The sequence below is a fragment of the Brachyistius frenatus genome, unplaced genomic scaffold (genome assembly GCF_029030835.1).
Source record: "Brachyistius frenatus isolate BFR_SWC_R1_liver_20210118 unplaced genomic scaffold, ASM2903083v1 Contig_2, whole genome shotgun sequence".
Classification (NCBI taxonomy): domain Eukaryota; kingdom Metazoa; phylum Chordata; class Actinopteri; family Embiotocidae; genus Brachyistius; species Brachyistius frenatus.
Genome location: NW_027210601.1, coordinates 7,109,066 through 7,126,749, shown reverse-complemented (window position 1 = coordinate 7,126,749; position 17,684 = coordinate 7,109,066). Strand labels below are relative to the sequence as shown.

General features: G+C 40.2%; 1 protein-coding gene across 1 annotated transcript; it reads right to left on the bottom strand.

Moving 5' to 3' along the window:
- Positions 1–4,999: 4,999 nt before the first annotated feature.
- On the bottom strand, positions 5,000–13,114 carry fam8a1a (family with sequence similarity 8 member A1a). The gene is made up of 5 exons (XM_069696821.1): positions 12,582–13,114; positions 12,165–12,285; positions 11,834–11,957; positions 10,871–11,010; positions 5,000–9,506 (listed from the first exon to the last, which is right to left on the bottom strand). Exons 1-5 carry the CDS (start codon positions 13,000–13,002, stop codon positions 9,362–9,364), a joined length of 951 nt encoding a protein of 316 aa, XP_069552922.1. The 5' UTR covers positions 13,003–13,114; the 3' UTR covers positions 5,000–9,361.
- Between the last annotated feature and the right edge of the window lie 4,570 nt (positions 13,115–17,684).

The window sequence follows — 17,684 nt, the reverse complement described above, 5'->3', positions numbered from 1 at the left end:
GTGTGTGTGTGTGTGTGTGTGTGTGTGTGTGTGTGTGTGTGTGTGTGTGTGTGTGTGTGTGTGTGTGTGTGTGCGTGCGTGCGTGTGTGTGTGAGTGAGTGTACTGAGACCTACTATGTGATTTAAAAAGTGGGGTTTTCCAAATACGATATGTATCTTTATCAGTGTAAACAAGACTAAATTATTACATGTCCCAACTGAGGCGAAGACACATTTCCACTTACACTAGCACATGCTATAGTGCAAATTTAATATTTTCCTTGTACATCATGCCAAAAATATAATAGCGATATTTATGAAATTTGCTCAGCACTGGCACTAAAGAAAAGAGTCGTTGGTGGGAATCAGCTGGAAACGGTTAAGTGTAATCTAGCAAGCTAGCATTGATAAAAAGCAGAATCAATTTAGCAAGAAATGTTTAAACATACAATAAACAATAAATCCTACTTGCATAACATTAAGTTTTGATTTATAACCTTCATAGCCTCATGGATTCACTCGCAGGTAATATTCTTACCATTACTGTGCCTGTTTGTTGTTTTAACTATCCAAACTAACTAAATAGTATTGAGGTAATGTGCCTGGCATTAATTATTATTAAACACAAACAGCTGAATTTTAAAGTGGTGTGTTGTTATTTGACCTGTGCAGTGATTTATGACTATGCTTGTGTGCATCTGATCGTGAGTGCACTTTCTCGCTTGCCTCTATTAATAGCAGACCTCCAGTAGCTGACCCTGCATTAACACATGTTGTCAGTCAGCAGGCCAGATTATGACCCATCACACTGTTACTCGGCCATCTGGTAGAGAGGGGTGCAGTTTTCACATTAAATGTACACTTACTTCCTAACTCTAAGACTGACAAGGGTTAAATCACATTTGCATATTTAGCTCTCTGGCTCCATCTTCCTTATTCTTACTTATTCTGATTCTCTAATGTGTCCTTTGAAGTCCTGCTTCAGGCACTCCTGAAACCACTAAACACACAATGACATGCATAAATGCCATCTGTCTACACTGATACGCATCCACACATTTGAACATACAGTACGCCCACACCAGCAGCCATTCAGAGATTATTTTAGATCTGTTAGTGTGTGGGACTCCTGGCATCTTGTACATTCCTCCACCAAGGGGAACCAGGTGTTGGGTGTATTGAGGCCCTGCTGCAGAGGCACTAATCCTGGGTCACTGCTGGCTGTCAGGGCCTCAGGCCTGAAACTTTTGTGTCATGCAATGCATCAACGCAGCCTCACAGAGGACACAAATGCTCTGCAGATTCTGTCGACTGAAGGATTACGCACCACTCGGTACAGTATGTTAAGTATGTCGACATTAATCACACACACATACTGCACTGCAAACCCTGCAATGTTTGTCTAGATAGATGCTGAACTCTTCCAACACACTTTTAAACTGGGTCACACCTTGAAAGTATTCCCAGTCTCTGTTCATATTAATTTAAATTGTGAAAAAGAGTACATGTGAGAAAAATAACGTGTTGCGAGTATGAATTCTCAAAGAAGGTGTGAGCTGACAGTACTGCTTTGTACACACACACACACACACACACACACACACACACACACACACACACACACACACACACACACACACACACACACACACACACACACACACACACACACACACATTAACACAGCCCACAATGAGGCTTCTGCTCTGTCATTGAGTGTTTACCACATCCTCCGCCTCTCTACTCGTCTCCTCCTCCCGCCCATCCGAATATAGTATAGTACTACATGCTCTAGTTGACAGCTCATGCCGAGCCAGCACATTCCACATTATTACTACTTCAGATGTTTGTGGCCCAGAAGTGTGCCGATTGGCTGAGCCGCCTCCGACACTGAGGCTACCGAGAACCAATGAGGAGCCGGCTCTGGGGAGCAAGGAGTCCAGACAGTTATTTCAAAACGAACTCCCTCTGCTGGATAACACAGATAATGCCTGGGTTTATCTCAACACACACACACACACACACACACACACACACACACACACACACACACACACACACACACACACACACACACACACACACACACACACACACACACACACACACACACACACACACACACACACACACACACACAACTGTATGTTAATTGAATGAAGCCTGACACTCACGTCACGAAGAAAGTTACATATTCCCATCAGCCCTATTTTATCAACTCCCTTCCTCCCTTTTAGTCTTCACTTACATAAATGTATGCACACACTTTTTTCCTTCTTTTCCCATCCTCCCGTCCTCAATTACTTATTGTTACCTTCCGTTCCAAATCTATTAGCAGTTGTGTTGCCATACAGTCTGCTGCTGCCACACTTGTCCCTGAGAAGACATAAAAACACGGAATGTGAGTCACCTTTTCCTCACAAACATACACACTGATATGGGTTTCTTTGGTATTTTACCAATAATGTACAAGATCATCTCATTATTAGAACATATGGAAACTAAACCACTGGTCCAAGAACAAAGACCTGTTTGCTGTTGCTCAATTAAGCCCTGTGTGGTGTTGGAGCGCATCCAAAAGGCCTACGGTGACATTCTGTGAGGTATCTGAGTGTCCCGGTATAAAAATTCCTATTAAATGTCAGTCTATTGAGTCAGTTGGAAAGTCCAGTTTTGTGAGTTATAAAAGGGGAGTCACAATGTGTGTCAAGGGGCTTATTTTAACATCCCGGTGGGGACTTTATTCTGAAGGCACACTAACCCGCGGGGACTCATATCACTGTGGGGACAAAAATGAAGGTCCCCACGGGAAGATTCCACTTTTTGAGGGTCAAGACTTGGTTCTAGTGTTATGGAAAGGAATAAGGTTAAGGTTATCAGCATTTATTTCTGATGGTTAAGGTTAGGGTAGGGTGCTAGGGAATGCATTAGATCAATATGTGTCCCCACTGGGATAGTGAAACAAGTTTAGCTGTGTGCTTGTGTGTCTTTATAAACTTCACTCAGGTTTCCCGAATAAAACTACAAACATAATCATTTGGATGTCTATCCTTTCTACTGTAACAGGTTAATCAACAGATTTTTGTCTGTCTATATTGCTAGTTACATCACTACATACTAATAGTACACCCATGATCATTTTACACAAGAATTTAATCTGATAAAACACTCACCGTTCTTCTTCCAAATGTTTTAAGTTAATTAGTGAACACTGAAATCCACTTGTGAACACAGTAGAGCATTCAGCAGCTAACGAGCCACCCATTTCCCCCAGGATATGACAGAAACCAGAACAGCACGAAAATCAGAGTGAACACTGGAATTTGTTGTATGGCCAAAGACATGCTTATGTTTATCTGTATTTGCTGAATGTGCAACTAAAATTGTTTGGCTGGCAAGTTTGCCACATCAATTTTATAGAGTGATTGGACCGAGTGATTTTAACTTAAAATCATGTTAAACTGAGACTGTTCTCCTCCACAAAATGACCCCCCAAATCTTTTATGCAAGCATTATTTAGACCAACAGTCATGTTTTAAAGTTCAGTGACTTCTTGTGGTCGTATTAATAATGACAACCTCGGGTCCCAAAAAAATGACACCATTTTAGTGACGTGTATATAATGTGAGTTTTTCCTTGTGAAGAGGAAGCAGATTTGATAAATAGTTCAATACAACAGTGGGTGCAGGAGACTGCTGTTCACTTCCTGTTTCCAACTACGAGTCGGGAAATTTTTTAACCAATGTTTGCTGTTGCCATTATCATGAAAATTGCGTAACTTGAACACACATAACACTTCCTTCATTGTAATCCAAACTACATTTCCCGAACCAAGTGGTGTTTATGCTGAAATCTAACCAAGGGTGCTAATTTAGGAAACACTTATGATAGTTGTATTTGCGGTAAAAACAAAATACAGCCTCTATGGTCGTATGGGTTGAAGGACTTTAATGAAACCCCTTTAAAGCCATTTTGGTGTCCTTTTGTGTGCTGGCGGGTATGAACTCCTGTCTTGTACCTGTCAGTGATTTGTGTTTTTGATGTTTTGAGAGATGTTGGCATCATTACACCCTGATGTTGTTTGCAGCTTAACAGTTAAAAGTCAGACTGTTTTGTAAAATTCACTGTGAACTATGGACAATTAAAAAGAAGTGTTCAAAGATTAGGTTTAAAAAGCAGCAAATATGTCAACACATATGTTAAGTAAAACATTGTTTTGAAACAGCTTACTTCAGTGCTCTGAAGACCCATGCTAAAGTTACATATTCTATACCGTACCGTGTGAACTTCAAAAGATTTTCCTCCTATATGTTTGCTTGTCTACCGGTGAGGACACCAGTGAAGTGGTCATGTGTGTGTGTGTGTGTGTGCATGCGTGTGTGTGTGTGTTGGTGTGTATGCAGCTGTTTGTCTTGTTGCTTGTGTGTTCATGTGCTGCATGTGTGTGTGCATTCAACAGAGAGCAAACAGAGAAAGCTGAGCTGTGCAGGGCATCTCGTGTATAATAACTGAAGGTTTAAGTGAGGCTGGTTGAATTTTAATAGAGTTCTGCGGGGTATCCCATCGCCTCTGGTCCCACAGCTCAAAGATCAGAGAGAATTTTCAAGCGTGGTGTCTCTCAGCCTCTTACGCTCACTCCTTTTCATTCTTTCTCTCTACCTCCCCTTTTTCTTCCACTTCTCTTCCCATTTTGCTCATGTCTCATTTTGAACTCTTTTTTCCAATCCTTTCGTCACTCCTGGGCTTTTGTCTTTCTTTTAATCCCTTTCTGTGTCTCACACTTTCTGTTGCTTTCTCTCTCCACTCTGACTCCCTGTGAAATTTGTATTAGAGCCACTCGAGGCGTAATTATTGCTAAGCCTCTCCCGGTTCCCGGCACAGAGAACAACTCATGACTCTCAGCACAAAAACTTGCAACTGAAGGACAAAATGCTGCAACGTACATTTAATATCACGCACAATGGCTGACAAAATGTTTGGATAGTTTTTCCATGCACAGAGATTATTCAACAGAAAGCTAATTTTCTCATAGCCTCAAAGCCATTTGAGGAATTCCATCCCATTTTTTTTAAACTCACATCAAGTAGCTGAAGATTTATGGAAGATATTACACATTTATAATTTAGACACTGCATTAACATATGCTCTAACCCTCCACATGTGCTGAAGACCACACACGTAGGCGTAAATGCAATCTACAAATTGATCTGATGATCCCTGACAGCCAGATTTTGGTAGGAATTAGAAAAAGAGAAAATATGAGAAACAGCTGGCATGACAGGAAAGAGAATGAAATTAAAAGAGTCGAGCTAGTAAAAAGTCCTGAATGGTGGCTGTGATTTGTCTTTTGTTTCATTTGTGTGCATGTTGGAGTGAGAAAGTTGGCAAGAGACTGGTGATGATTACTAATTCATAAGGATTAATGGTTGCTATTTAAAAACTACCATTCTGAGAAGAGCCGAGCGAACATTGCGTCTTCCTGCTGAGACCATAAGACAAAATATGCCCCTGGCTAATCTTACATAAACACAGCACATACGAATTAAACTCTACAGCAATTTGGTGGTGGAAATAAAAAAAATTAAAAAAGAGGGTAAAGGAAGTTATTTCCAAATAACAACTTGCTTGGGTAACTCAATCAATTATTTAAAGTGTTTAATCAAACACAAAACGTTTACTCGTGTGAGGGAGTCAGTAGATCGTCATGATATATTTAGGTGCTGCATCAGAGCCACCCAGACATGCTGTAGATTTCTTTAATACATCTCATCCATAAGGCTTGTTCAGTTATGACTGACTAATAAGGAGTTCCAGGCTTTATCCCGTGACATGGATCACAGAGAGTCTTCACACACAGCATGGTGGTATCGCACCATTACTGATGTGATCAGTAACACTCAGTAATAAAAAAATAAAGAAAAAGCCCCATGACATCCAAGCATCAAGCAAAAACAAGTTCTACCATCCACTTACATGTGCACAATAACACCACTCACTATAGTGGCAAGTTTTATCAATATAATGCATGAACCTACCAAAAAAAAATGTTGATTCTGCAGCACCATTTGGCTCTGTGAGTACCAACTTAACTGTTCTGGTTCACTGTCACTCTCAGGGTGTTTTTCAGCCGGAGCAACTCTTCATGTTCTACAAATCAACAGTAAACTACCTGTTCCTACTGCCTACACTAAACAGGAGGTAGACACAGCAACTAACTGGTGAAGATCAGCATTCAGCTGCTAAAATTACAACTTTTTCCACTGGAAGTGTTTGAAGACCTGTATTTTAGCTCTGTTTTTAGAGACCAAAAAACAGAGCTAAAAGAGAGTGAATACTGAACTTGTATTTGCCAGATTGCCGGAAACACAACTCCAAATGAATGTTGCTCTGTAACAGCTGGAGATGTAAATCAGCAACTTCCGTTTATCATGTCAACTGAAAAGATGATGTGTTAAGTCAACATCCCTGGGTGACGTAACGCAGGCTATATTCACACCAGTAAAGCTCTGTCAACATGCTAAGTAGAATGTTGTGCTGTGTAACTTCTGGCCACATGATTTCTCCGGATATTTTAGCTCCAGAAGGGATTTTGACAACAGATGGCTGCAGATGTCAGAGGACAGAAGTCTACTGTTGGACTGTGGGGAACTGTGTTAGTATGGTAAAGAAAAGTCTGCCAAGAATGTGAGTGACAGGGTTCAGGGTTCATGTTTGACATATACCTGACAAAAGACAATACGGGAGAGGAATTGCGTAATGACAAAAAGACAAGCAAGGACAGGAAAGTAGGCACAGCAGGCAATACACATTTTTGCAAGCCAGCATACATCCCAGGCTTTACTTTTTATCACTCCATGAAAAGTACGTGCAAAAATATATTTTAAAACTACTGCAAGCAATTACAGCGGGTCCACGCCACCCCACGCAATTCAGACATGAAAGGGCTTTAACCAGTGGTTTGATATACAATGGGATGCATGGCTGGGTTCAGGCAACCTTTCAAAGCACACAGTGACAGGATCGTTGGACCAAGAGGAGTTTTCATCACATTCCTGAGTGCTAAAAGGACGAAAGGTAAACGTCTTCAACAGAAATTAATTACATATTCTGCAATAATTCTGAAATCAATCTGTTTAATCATACTAATTGCCTCGTGGGCATGTCAGCATTTATGAAAGTGTACTTAATAGATGCAATAGAATATGAAATGTAGAAATAAAACATATGTATGCAATTTGAATCAATCATTAATTTGTAAATCATTTCACACACTATATTTGGTAATAAATAAATTAATGTTACTTTAAATAAACAACTTTCATCATATAAATCGACAATTTTATCCATATTTGTTCGTAATAGAGAATAAAAGTTATTCAACCTCTGCATTTCAGCACCTTTGCAACGCCAACACTTGAGCCCAAAAACGCCTTTTTTACAGCAGCAGAAGAAAAATCCAAACTATTATAAACAACTCTGTTGCTGCTTCGACCTGTAACATTTCCGACATCTAGTAAATACAGTATTTCTGTCTGTCTCAGCCAGTATTGATCTGTGTTGCCCCCATGTGGTGTGACCCCAAGTGTGCAACTGTGGAGGAAAAAAATACTACCCTATTCAACGCCAGTATGAAATTCCCTTTTCAACTAAAAGAAAGCAAAGGTGTAATTTACTCTTAACTGGAAGTTGGTCTGTACAGCAGTTCAAAGTGACCTTTGTGGTAAAGGCCAGTTATTGACATGAAGTTCCACACAGCATGCCTGTTGTACCCAAGTGTGTAATGTCCTTTCCAGGTCTTTAGGTAAAATCTAATCCATTTAATCCTATATTTGTACAATACATTAGCTCTATCGCCCACTCTCTGGGGCATGAGTCAAAGAAAATTGATTTCTAAATATTTTCGGAATCGGCTGTCAGTTATCATTCGACACAACATTAAAGCATCCTCCACATCTCTGTGCAGGAAAATGCACAATATATAGTACGACCCAACAGAAATAATAAAAAAAATATATCAAACTATGGATTCTATACATTGTAAAATCTAGTTTTATCAATGTCTGAATTTGTTCTTTTAGTGAAAATCTTTTTATTTGGTACAATATGATGGCAACCTTTGCAACAGAGTGTGTTGCATGACATCCAAAGGTAATCTGTTAGTAACCATTCTAGTGAACACCCTATAAAATCTCAAGAAACTATTCACCTCAGCCACTGAAATATTTGACCAAGTTATAAACAATGAGTACTTTAAATGTCTCATTTTAATTTGTATTCTAAATCTTCCTTTGTTTTCAGCTCTGATGTTTGACATTGATTGTATTTCAGTATTACTGAGACAAGCAGAGCTGATGACAAAGGTATAATTCAGCATAATAATACAAACAAAATAAAACTGAAATTACTGGCAGCATAAATCTGGCAATAGCAGTAGCATTCAATAATCAGTTGAGACAAACAGTAGTTCTTTGATGCAAAACAGTTGCCCTGAGTCACAGAAATTACAAGTTTGAAGAAAATATAAGAAGAGAATTTACAAACAGAACTTCTCATGTTTGAAGCACGAGAAGTTTTATCTATACATTTCATCATATCAAAACAATACTTCATCCATAAATATATCCATATAGGCACAAAGAATAGATACAGAGAAGCCTGGCATTTTTCCTTCTGTGAGAGTGCATAAGAATTATCACAATATAACAAAAAAATGATTAGTAACAGAAACATTTGACTCAACATTGTTACCTTGAGAAAAAAGAAGAAGAAATTAATGCATATAAGGAAACGCAGCAAAATAAAGTTGCACCCATGTCAAATTATTCTGAAATGAATTTTTCTGATAGAATATTAAAGATAAATTAGTATCCGTTTGTAGAAAAATTTGACAATAACTGTTGAAAGAGGGTGGAAAGACTTACGGCCTTTTCTAGTACAGCCACAAGGTTTCGGCCAAAAGTAAAATTTATCAATAGGAGCTTTCAGCTTCACCAAAAATAAATAAATAATATATTGTGACATAGCACACATATTTAAATTGACATCACACAAAGAGACATCTCGGGATGTCCCCTCAAACCACCCGTATCAATTTACCAGACTTTGCAATAAGCAAAAAAATGAACAATACTTTTGAGGGCGTCCTCGTAGCTTATGTGTCATTTCAATGGTAAAAATTAAATGGTTTATGCCAAGAGATGAAATCTGTTTACATCTCACTTTAAAGTGCAGTCTAAGTAAAGTTATAGGCCAGTCCATAAAACTCTTCAATGTTAGTAAATTTGAGTTAAATAAAATCTTCCGGATACTCGGGACATGCGGTCTTGTGGCACTTTGTTGTTACCCGAGTATTGTGTGTAAGAGTCTGCCAAAAGAGGAGAGGCTATCTGTCCCCTCTGCGCTGGACAACTATGGTCCCCGCCACAATGTCATACACAGTCCTGTTGTGCTGAAAAAAGAGCAGAGTGATGAAGACGGGGAAGAGGAAGGCAATGGAGAAGTTCTTGTTCAACGCTCGCACTGTGGAGCTGTGGAAACAAAGACAACAGGCACAAGACAGAATCAAGTTACCGAGTCCCATTTCAATCAAATGATAATTTAAAAGGACAAATCAAGACCAACTAAGATCTTTAACATCTTAATTAAGCAATTCCACTAAATGCTGGAGCCAGACCCGTCTGCGGTGTAGGCAGTGTAGGCGGAGACTAGGGGCCCCACTTTTAACTAAAAATATTTCAAATTAAAATATATTCAATGCATTATGTTAAAAAGATCAAAGTCTTCTGGTGCCCAGAGAAGAAAGGAGGAAAAAGACAGAGGTAACGTAATCAATGAATAGTTTATATTTTGCTCAATAGTTACCGTTGAGGTTGGAGCAGAATGTTACAAGCTCACTTTAGATACTAGTGACATTTGCTAATTCAATAAATAGCTAGAATTAACATTAGTTTCTCACATGTTAAATTCATTAGTGAAAGTTTCTAAGACACTTCAGGTGTTTGGGGAATAACAACATCATAGAGATCAAGAGAAATACTCTTTTTTTTCTTTTAAGTGTGGTACACAAGTCATCGACTGTTTGCCTCAAGACAAAGAAACCCCAAAGACCCCAAAAACACTATTTATCAACTTTTATCGATTGCTTCCAAAAATAAAATAAAATGCTTTTCCTTTTCTATCCCCCTTTTGAGATTTATATTCGTAAGCTTTAACATTTTTTTTAAAATTATTATTGATTAACTTTGTATGTATAGCAAACAGCATACACCATGGGAGAAGTGCTCATCGAATACAAGGTGTAATTACTCGTTGTTTGTGTTTAGAGTATTAGAGGATATAATATGCTATTATTGGCTGTGTTTTACCATCAGTAGCTTTATTTATTTTTTATTTATTTCACTTTATTAATCCCCGAGGGGAAATTTCTTTGCTACAGCAGGGGGGAGCTGCTGCAACAGGCTGCCACTAGCGCGGTGCCAGGTAACCTGACCTGAGGTGCGTATTTTTGGATGATGGGAGGAAGCCAGAGAACCCGGAGAGAACCCACGCAAGCACAGGGAGAACATGCAAACTCACAGAAAGGCCCAGGACCGGATTCGAACCTGGAACCTTTTTGCTGTGAGGCGACAATGCTAACCACTGCACTATTTATAATATAATGTGACACCCAATGGTCACATACAGTATACTCCTCTCATCCCTTCATATATCCTTTTGAAATAATTCAGTCGCACCCCTGTAAATACTGGGCCACCCACAGACCCCTTCTTCAGGTACGGCACACTCATAGTACAATTCCTCATACTGTCTTGTGCTGTTGAAATTAGTACCTAGTTTGTGCTTTTCATTCAAATAGTAACTGAACAAAAACAAACAGTACGTGATCACTCACGATGAGAGGGAGACGTTGGATGCCGGGACCACAAAAACACGGTTTGGTCGCACTAAAGTGGATGTATCACACGTCACCACCCGCAGGCCGAGCAGGAACTTCCCTGGAGTAGCACCACCAGCACCCCAAATACAGATCGTCTGATCGGACAAGAATGACAAACGTCAGACAGCTTATCACTGGATATGATATCAGTTGCCCAAAATTGTTAAAAACGGCAGACTCCTGAGTATGTTCATAAAATATATAATACAACAAATACAGGTAGAAGTTACTAATGACACCACAGTCTGAGTCAGTTTCATGTTTACACACCACACATGGTGTTACTCCGAGCAGAGGTGCCTGACAGTGCCGGTTGCCCTCCTGGGAAAACAAGCCACCGACGCAGAAGTCCAACAGGAGGCGTGATACATGACTTCATCACAGGCAACTATGAATGCAACGTTGCATCACTGTCCTCTATGGGAAACAATGTTGTGTTGTAAAGAACTCTGACTCGGCCTGACTCCTCTCATTAACCGGGAGCATGTGGCAGCTCCCACTGAACGAGAACGAACACACTGGGGAATATTATAATGTATTTCAAGTGGAATTTAGTTTTAATTATCAATCAAATTCTGTGATAAAAGGTAATTTGCGTTGAGCGTTTCTGTTCAGGTCGGGAAAAAACCCTGTGCAGCGTTACATTAAAAATACTTAGTATTAAAGAGTTTGTTCACCCACAGAAGGCGTTTCTAAATGTAGTTAGGGGTTAACTGATAGTATTATCTTCATACAATACAGATTTGAATCAAATATTGAGCTAATTTTGCTAATTAACAATACAAAACTTAACTACGTTTGACCAAAAATGACCATAATAACCAAATAACGCTGCTTCATGTACGATTTTTCAATACATTTTGCATATTTATATGACTTAAGTTTGTCATTATCTACGTGATGTGAAATGTGACCCACCTCATAGACGCAGACTAGTACCCTGTAGACCAGAGCTACAGCCATCATCTTCTGTAGGTCCTCCATGGATGTGTTGTCATCTATCTCCTCCACGATGAAGTGGGTAATGAATTTGGCAATGTCCCTTTAAAGAGGAGAGAAAGTAGCTGCTTTGTTAGCACGAATCTGAGGAATGGTGAAATACTTCGGCATGAGAGTAATGATCTCAACTCTTCGGGCATGAAAATTGTCCGTTTTATCTAACTCACAATGGCACATCTGCCGCGTGAGATTTGTGGATATTTGCTTCTTTATCCTCTTAGTTTAAAAGCTGTCTTGTGGCTTTACTCACTTCATACCACTCAGATGCATGATCCACAACACAATAGTGGCCTTCACACAAAACAGGATAAAGAAGTCGACCGTCTCAGCGAGGAACCTCTGGAGAGGAGAGGGGATGGTGTACTCTCGTCCTGTGAAGCAGATGAAAAGACAAGTGATTCAGTATTGCAAAGAAAATGTGATTTCCTCATTACCAAACTCTAATCATTTATGTACAATCTCAGACTAGCAGCTAGATCTGCTGAGAATCACCAAAGGTTAACAGAGGACTAAGAGAGACCTTGTGTCTAAGCGTATAAGCCTGTTTCATTTATCTAAGCCTCGCTTCCCATCAGACTCATGAGAGAGCTTATGCACAAAAGAACCCCACACATTACTACAGGCTCAAAGACAAAGTAGGCCACGCCACCACACTGAGCCCTCCTACCTGCCTGCGGTGGGTTCCCGTTCTGCTGCTGCTGGGCGAGCCGGGCATCGGCCGCTGGGTGCGGGACCGTGGCCGAGCTCTGCCCGCTCTGGTCACCACCCGGATGCGGAGATGATCCGGGGGAACCGAAAGGATACGGGTAGCTGTACCAGTGTCGTGTGTCAAAAACGTGCTGCTGCCCACTGCCGGAGGTGGAGGCAGGTGTACCCGACGTCTGAGCGCCTATGCCCGGCGGAGGGAAACTGCACGGCGGAGGGAAGGGGAAAGCCGACAGAGCCACCCAGCTCTGCCAGCTGGCGTACCCCCAGTAGTACTGCCACATCCACTGCTGCAGCCTGGCGCAGTAGTCCGTTGTGGCGGCGGTGGTTTGGGGTTGTTGCGTGGCAGTTTCAGGGCCGTTACGGCTCTTGTCTTCCGTCATAGTAACAAATATGTCTGGCCAGCTGACAGGCTTGGCGAATTCAGCAGGAAAAGCCTTTTAAACGCCTTTAGCCGTCAGGTAATCCCTCGGGTCAGGAGCGGTCTGCTGTTGTAGCGCAGCGCCAGCTACGTCTGTTTGTAAATACAGGGATTTCCGGTACCGCTCAACGTTACACATTACTCCTCAGAGGGGTGTCAATTTATTATATTTTAATCAATCAAATGAAACAATAGTATTTATTTTGGAAATACAGTGTCGGCTTTTTTTTTTTTTTTTAATGCTTCAGATATCACAAAACCACCACCGTGTTGTGGAAATAACTTGTAACCCCCCCCCTTTCCTGTCATTAATGGTATGAGCCATTTAAAGGGTCGTTCTGTGGTTTTTTTTCTTTCTCAGTGTGCAACGTTACTAACCTCTGTCAAGGCACAACATTCACTATATTGTGGTAGCTTGTTGTGCCAAAGTCTATTTCTTACATAAATGAAAAAATATATACTTAAACATTTCACTTATCAGTTTGTGTACAAAAAGATGGAGCATATCGGGCTTTTATTGATCTCTCATTTTATTTTCATTCACTCATTTTACTCTGACCGGCATGTCTCTCGTCTAATTTGATGGTTATGTACGACCTCAAAGTTGTTGTTTTTTACTGTGTTGCAGCAGGTCATTTAAGAACAGAAATACTCTATGCCAGTTGTATTCGATATTCATTCAGAAGGTTCTGCAAGGTAAAAGTGGGCAATCATATAAATGAGAGTTCGTATTTAGTTTACTTTTGTCAAACAAACACAGGTGCCATTATCACAAAATCTCACCAGTAGCAAATTTGATAGGAGCGTTGTAAATATCTGTTAAACTGAAGGGAATAAATTCTAACTGTGTAGCTTTAACACGTCACATTTTTAACATTTAAGTGCAATTAGAAATTAGCATTGCAGTATTTTGTTTATTTATGAGAGTGGCTCTCTGTGACAAAAGGTGTGAAAATATAAGTAACCTGCAGGATAAACATAAATGTCTTTCCTCTGGTACGGACTAAAAGAGCACAACCTCTCAGACCGCGCCACAAGAGAGCAGCAGAGGCCCATTGATCCAAATTCATAACACATCAACTACAGCCAGAACAATACATATACAACAGAATAATCTTTCCAAATATGTTTGTATTGTAGCCTATTTATGCATATTTGTATTAAAGTAATCATATTAAAGCTGGTATAACTTCAGGCTTATTGGAATTTTATGCTCTCTGCTTTAGGTCAGGTTCATTTTCTGTTCATGTTAATTTGAAAAGATTCTCTGTGCAGTCCAGAATTTTTTTACCATTTTGATGTATATACCAAGAGTGGGTGGTGTGAGCTGCAGCTTGAAGCCATATTTAGGAATGCCAAACATCTGAGTGACAGATCAGTAGTCTGTCATAGAGGTCACTGGGCTCAAAAACTCAAAACACTTTAAAAGGTACGGGGCTTTGTCTTTACTTTTTTTTCCCTTTGACTCCACTCTGCAGAATTTTCTCACAATTCTCTTTTCTGCTCCACCTATACTCTTACTTGTCTCAGTCTCTTTCTTTGTCCTCCCCATCTCTCATTTTCCTCCCCCTCCTCTTTGATTAAAGCTGGAGGGGGGCATTATATTTGCTGACTGGGCTGGCCTGACTCTTTGGGTTAGGTGTTAGGTCTGCCAGCTCCAAATGATTGTGCCGGGCCTTGTGAATGGAGCCAGTGAGGCGGACGCCAATCCGACCCCAATGAACGTTATCCCAGTCTACAGAGGCCATACGATGACTGTGCCCAAAAGTAATCGGGTCCAAATAAAAGCTGCGTCCAGCAAACGCTGACCCCCATAGAAACCCGACAACCTGGTGGGATTACTGCTGTGGAGGTGTGTGTGTGTGTGTGTGTGTGTGTGTGTGTGTGTGTGTGTGTGTGTGTGTGTGTGTGTGTGTGTGTGTGTGTGTGTGTGTGTGTGTGTGTGTGTGTGTGTTTGGGTAAGTGTATATGTTGGAAGAGAGGTGAATGAATAGGGGATTTTGGGTGACCTGGTTACTGCTAGACAATGTATCACATAGATGAGGAACATTTATTCAAGCAGTGTGACATAGTTTTAAATTTCATTTCATTTGCTTCACCTCAAATCCACTGTACATTTGCACCAACACATCTGATGACTTAAGCAACATATAATGAGCTTAAGGATATGATTCAGCCTGACTCAGCTAATGAAACAAATGACTGTTTGTCACGGATTCAAAAAACTTTTCAAAAAAACAAAAAGAGCATTTTTTTTTCTAAGAATGCCCGCAGTAACACAAAACTAAGTATGATCTCATGCTTAGCCTGCAGTAATAATGTCACCGATGTTATTACTGCACGTATTTTAGCTACTTTTTCTGTGTTGTTACCTTTTGAAAAAGTATGTGGTTACCATTGTTAAGATGCAGAAAATGCAAGTTTGCAATAATGACAAATTAAATCAATTCAAGGCAAACCTCACAAGCTCAATACCGTGAGATAAAGCTGTCTTATGGAAATATTGTGAACACTGTCATCCCAGCGGACACACAGTGTGTACCGTATAGGCTGAAATCCTAACTTATGTACTCAGAATGTACTTTTTTGAGTCAACACAACATGTATACAGTACAGTGAAAATCAGGAGATGAACATCATACAGCCGTGTATGAGTGCAGACGTGACCATGGAACCAGGATTTTCCTGTGCCCTAAATTGCACACTTTTTTAAAAAGAATTTTAATTTGAATGTCAGATAAGAAGGGCACCAGGGCTACTCAAGTGTATCTGGATGGCTCGGAGCACATGTTCTACTTGTGAGGTCAAGTTTACTGGAGATGCACCCAACACACTCCCTTTTAAATCAGCCTCATGATGGAACATTTGCATGCTTAATTTTTCAGTCATGTCACAAAGAATGTGTTTCTTTCTGCCATGGCTGCCGCCGCCTGGTGTGTGGAAGACAAGCACCTTCATTCAGTATGATTTTTTTTTTTTTTTTTTTTATCATGCAACTTAGAGACTCTATGCACACTACAGAGAGGAGTGAGACAGACGAAAGAGGGAGTGATGCATTTCCTGACTGCAAAAAGTACACACAGTCCATGGAGTTCCTGTGAAAGAGGTTGCTGTGTCTATACAGGATGGGTACCATGCTCCTAGACATACACTAAAGGAACAAGGTCACCAAATAACCTTAATTGCCCCAAAACACCCTTTTCAACAATTAGTCACTGTATGCCCTGACATGTTTGCGTCCTTGAACATAAAAACATTTTGGCTTCTTTGATGGATGTGACAGATGAACGCAGGCACCTGCCGGCCTCTCCATATGGGATATTTAAAATGCAAAACGGAGGCTAGCAGACATTAACTTGATTACTGTTAATGACTAGTTTGACATTTTGGGAGATAGGCTGGAACATCATGTTGATTGTTTGGGGAGAATATTGACACCACTTTCATACCTGTATATTAAGTCAGCAGCCAGTTAGTTTAGTGAAGCATAGAGCAAACTATAGTGACATTCTGGTGTATTGTCATCGTGCAGGGACTCTACAGAGTTAGGCCAAGGAAAAGTCCTGTAAATAATCTCTCATAAAACAACGTTGTGCAGTAAGCTGAAGATGAGATGAGATAGCCAAGTACTGCGCTTTAGAGGTACTGCCCATTTTGTTATGTTTGTTCCAGTCTTCATCCTACTGTAGGTTATTTATGCTAATTGATTTTGTCTCCAGCCTCGTTGTGAATAGATATATGAGAGTGGTATCAATCACTCACAGCAAGAAATCCATTAGACATATTTCAAAATGCCTCACCATTCTTTCACAATAGAGGTGGTTTGGTGAAAGTATCTATGCAATTTGTTTTGTAATGAAGGCCCTGCTGTCAACAGTCTGAGGATAATAAAGAAAAAAAGAGTTAGTTTCACTTGGTAAACGGAAAAGTACAGCTAGCACCCATGAAATCTGAAATTAATGGCCACGTTTTTTGTGTTTTTTTGTCTTTAGCAGGCTAATTATCCCAACCTACTGTTCACAGTGGTTAAAATGAGTGACTCCCACAGTTATTTGGAATTTAGCCAGTTTAAGTAAAAAAAAAAATCTTTAGATAACAGCATATCGCTGGTGTTAGCCAACATGGGTGTGAAACACTTTACAAAAAGCAGTGTCTTGCATCCTCAAATATATCAGTCGGATAAGTTAAGTCGGAAAAATTCCACTCCTGCTCTTGTGGGAATTCGGGGTTTAGGGTTCTTTCCCTGCTGGCATGTAGCCTCGTAGCCCATGCACTGGTTTAAGTTTTTACTGTGTACAAAGGTTAAAGCACACTGATTTAGCCCACTCACAATGGGTCGCAGGTTAGGGAAATGAACAAAGAATTTGTTAGTCTTCCAGAGAATGTGGGGAAAGGGGTCACTCATGTCCTGTTTTCAGAGTGGGGAGGGCAGCTGTCATGTGATCTATGTTTAAATTAGTGAGACTGGTGGTCAAAATCCATCAACCAGCTTTATTATTATATGCTATTTCATGTTTCACATTGTTGAGACAGTTCTTAGAAATCGGCTTAATCACTATTATTAACTAACTTCATGCAGAGATCAAGGGGTGTATTATGTTTACAGAGTTGCTCCTTTCACTGGGATTTGTGCTTTCAAATTAG

What these genes read in the sequence shown, in the direction of transcription:
- fam8a1a (XM_069696821.1), bottom strand. Translation starts at nt 13,002, where the DNA reads ATGACGGAAGACAAGAGCCGTAACGGCCCTGAAACTGCCACGCAACAA. An exon ending in CGGGAACCCACCGCAGGCAG is followed by an intron (nt 12,286 to 12,581) that starts GTAGGAGGGCTC and finishes TCTGCTTCACAG; the next exon opens with GACGAGAGTACACCATCCCC. An exon ending in TCCAACGTCTCCCTCTCATC is followed by an intron (nt 9,507 to 10,870) that starts GTGAGTGATCAC and finishes TTGTTTCCACAG; the next exon opens with CTCCACAGTGCGAGCGTTGA.